Genomic DNA, 1,268 nt, shown 5'->3' on the forward strand with positions numbered 1-1,268 from the left:
TGTGCCAAACTCGCTGCTCACACGAGCTTATTGCACCAAGATCAGAAGAAAGCAACTGAAGTCGCGTGTCCTTAGGAGAAATCATTGCAACGGGAGGAGCCTCAGAAAATCCGCTGGATTTTACACCTTCGCCCCCCGTTAATTCGGTCTCCAATGTAAGTATTAGAGCATATTTCACCGTGCTACATTTTATTGAAACTTTACCTACCACTGGATAGTTAAAATGCCAGTTCAAATAACTGCAAGCATTTCAGTTAAGGTGAAGCATATTAATTGAATGTTCATGCCCTATTTTTCTCTCTGCAGGATGGACTGCACATATTCTGACTATGAGCACAGCGAGCTCTCCTTCCCACTGACTGATGAAGAAGACAGTGTAAGTTTCATAACTGCATCACCTTCCTCGTCAGCCAGCACCCCGTCCGCCGAGCTCCCCGCCAGCCAGTCACCGAGCTCAAACCCAGAGAGGGCCGAGGACCCGAGAGACAAGAGGCGCAAGCCAAAAGGCCGCTCGAAAGCAAAGCCTCAAGCCGGCATCCACTTGGTGAAGAGGAGCCGGAGGACAAAAGCCAACGACCGGGAGAGGAACAGGATGCACAACCTGAATTCGGCCCTGGATGACCTCCGCGGTGTCTTGCCAACTTTCCCCGACGACGCCAAACTAACAAAGATAGAGACGCTACGATTCGCTCATAATTACATCTGGGCTCTGTCTGAAACCCTAAGGCTGGCTGATCAGTGTGTAGACGGCAGCCGGAAGCAAGTGATGCTGCCTGGGTACCTGAAAACCATCGGTCCTCCCAGCCCGGGCAGTGATGAAGGATCTTGGGTGACAACACCCTCCCCATCATCTGCAACCACTTGCACTTCGAGTCCAGCCAGTCCCTCCACCTCCGAAGACTATGCATACAAAAGACCATCAGACAGCATCTCTTTCCGCACTATACAGAAAGATTTTCTCAATGAAGTTTCCTGTTTCAATGATTACCACTGAGGGGAATCAAACCGAGACCCACAAATGACTGTTTCACATCTATGCCTTAAAATTGCATGCACCGACTTTATAAAAAGCAGTTTTCAGTCAGTGACGGCCAGTAGAATATTCTTATTTACTGGTAGGTTTTTATTTAGATAGAAAAGCAACGCAAAAAGAACATTTTGACAATTTGCAGTTTCTTTCAAATGCTGGGGTTACAAGTGATAATGATTAGCAGCGCTCTAAAGAGTTGTCAGCTCTTTCAAACCGTCTTAAGCTTTTTCCCTCTGTG

The 1,268-nt window shown here is 47.6% G+C and overlaps 1 protein-coding gene across 1 annotated transcript; it reads left to right on the forward strand.

Annotated features, from left to right (window-relative positions):
• The first annotated feature begins 307 nt into the window (after nt 1-307).
• neurog1 (neurogenin 1) lies at nt 308-994 on the forward strand. The gene has a single exon (XM_078549750.1). The coding sequence runs from the start codon at nt 308-310 to the stop codon at nt 992-994; it is 687 nt and encodes a 228-aa protein (XP_078405876.1).
• The last annotated feature ends 274 nt before the right edge of the window (nt 995-1,268 follow it).

This window comes from Cetorhinus maximus, chromosome 10 (assembly GCF_964194155.1).
Source record: "Cetorhinus maximus chromosome 10, sCetMax3.hap1.1, whole genome shotgun sequence".
In the NCBI taxonomy this organism is placed as follows: Eukaryota; Metazoa; Chordata; class Chondrichthyes; order Lamniformes; family Cetorhinidae; genus Cetorhinus; species Cetorhinus maximus.

What these genes read in the sequence shown, in the direction of transcription:
- neurog1 (XM_078549750.1), top strand. Translation starts at nt 308, where the DNA reads ATGGACTGCACATATTCTGACTATGAGCACAGCGAGCTCTCCTTCCCA.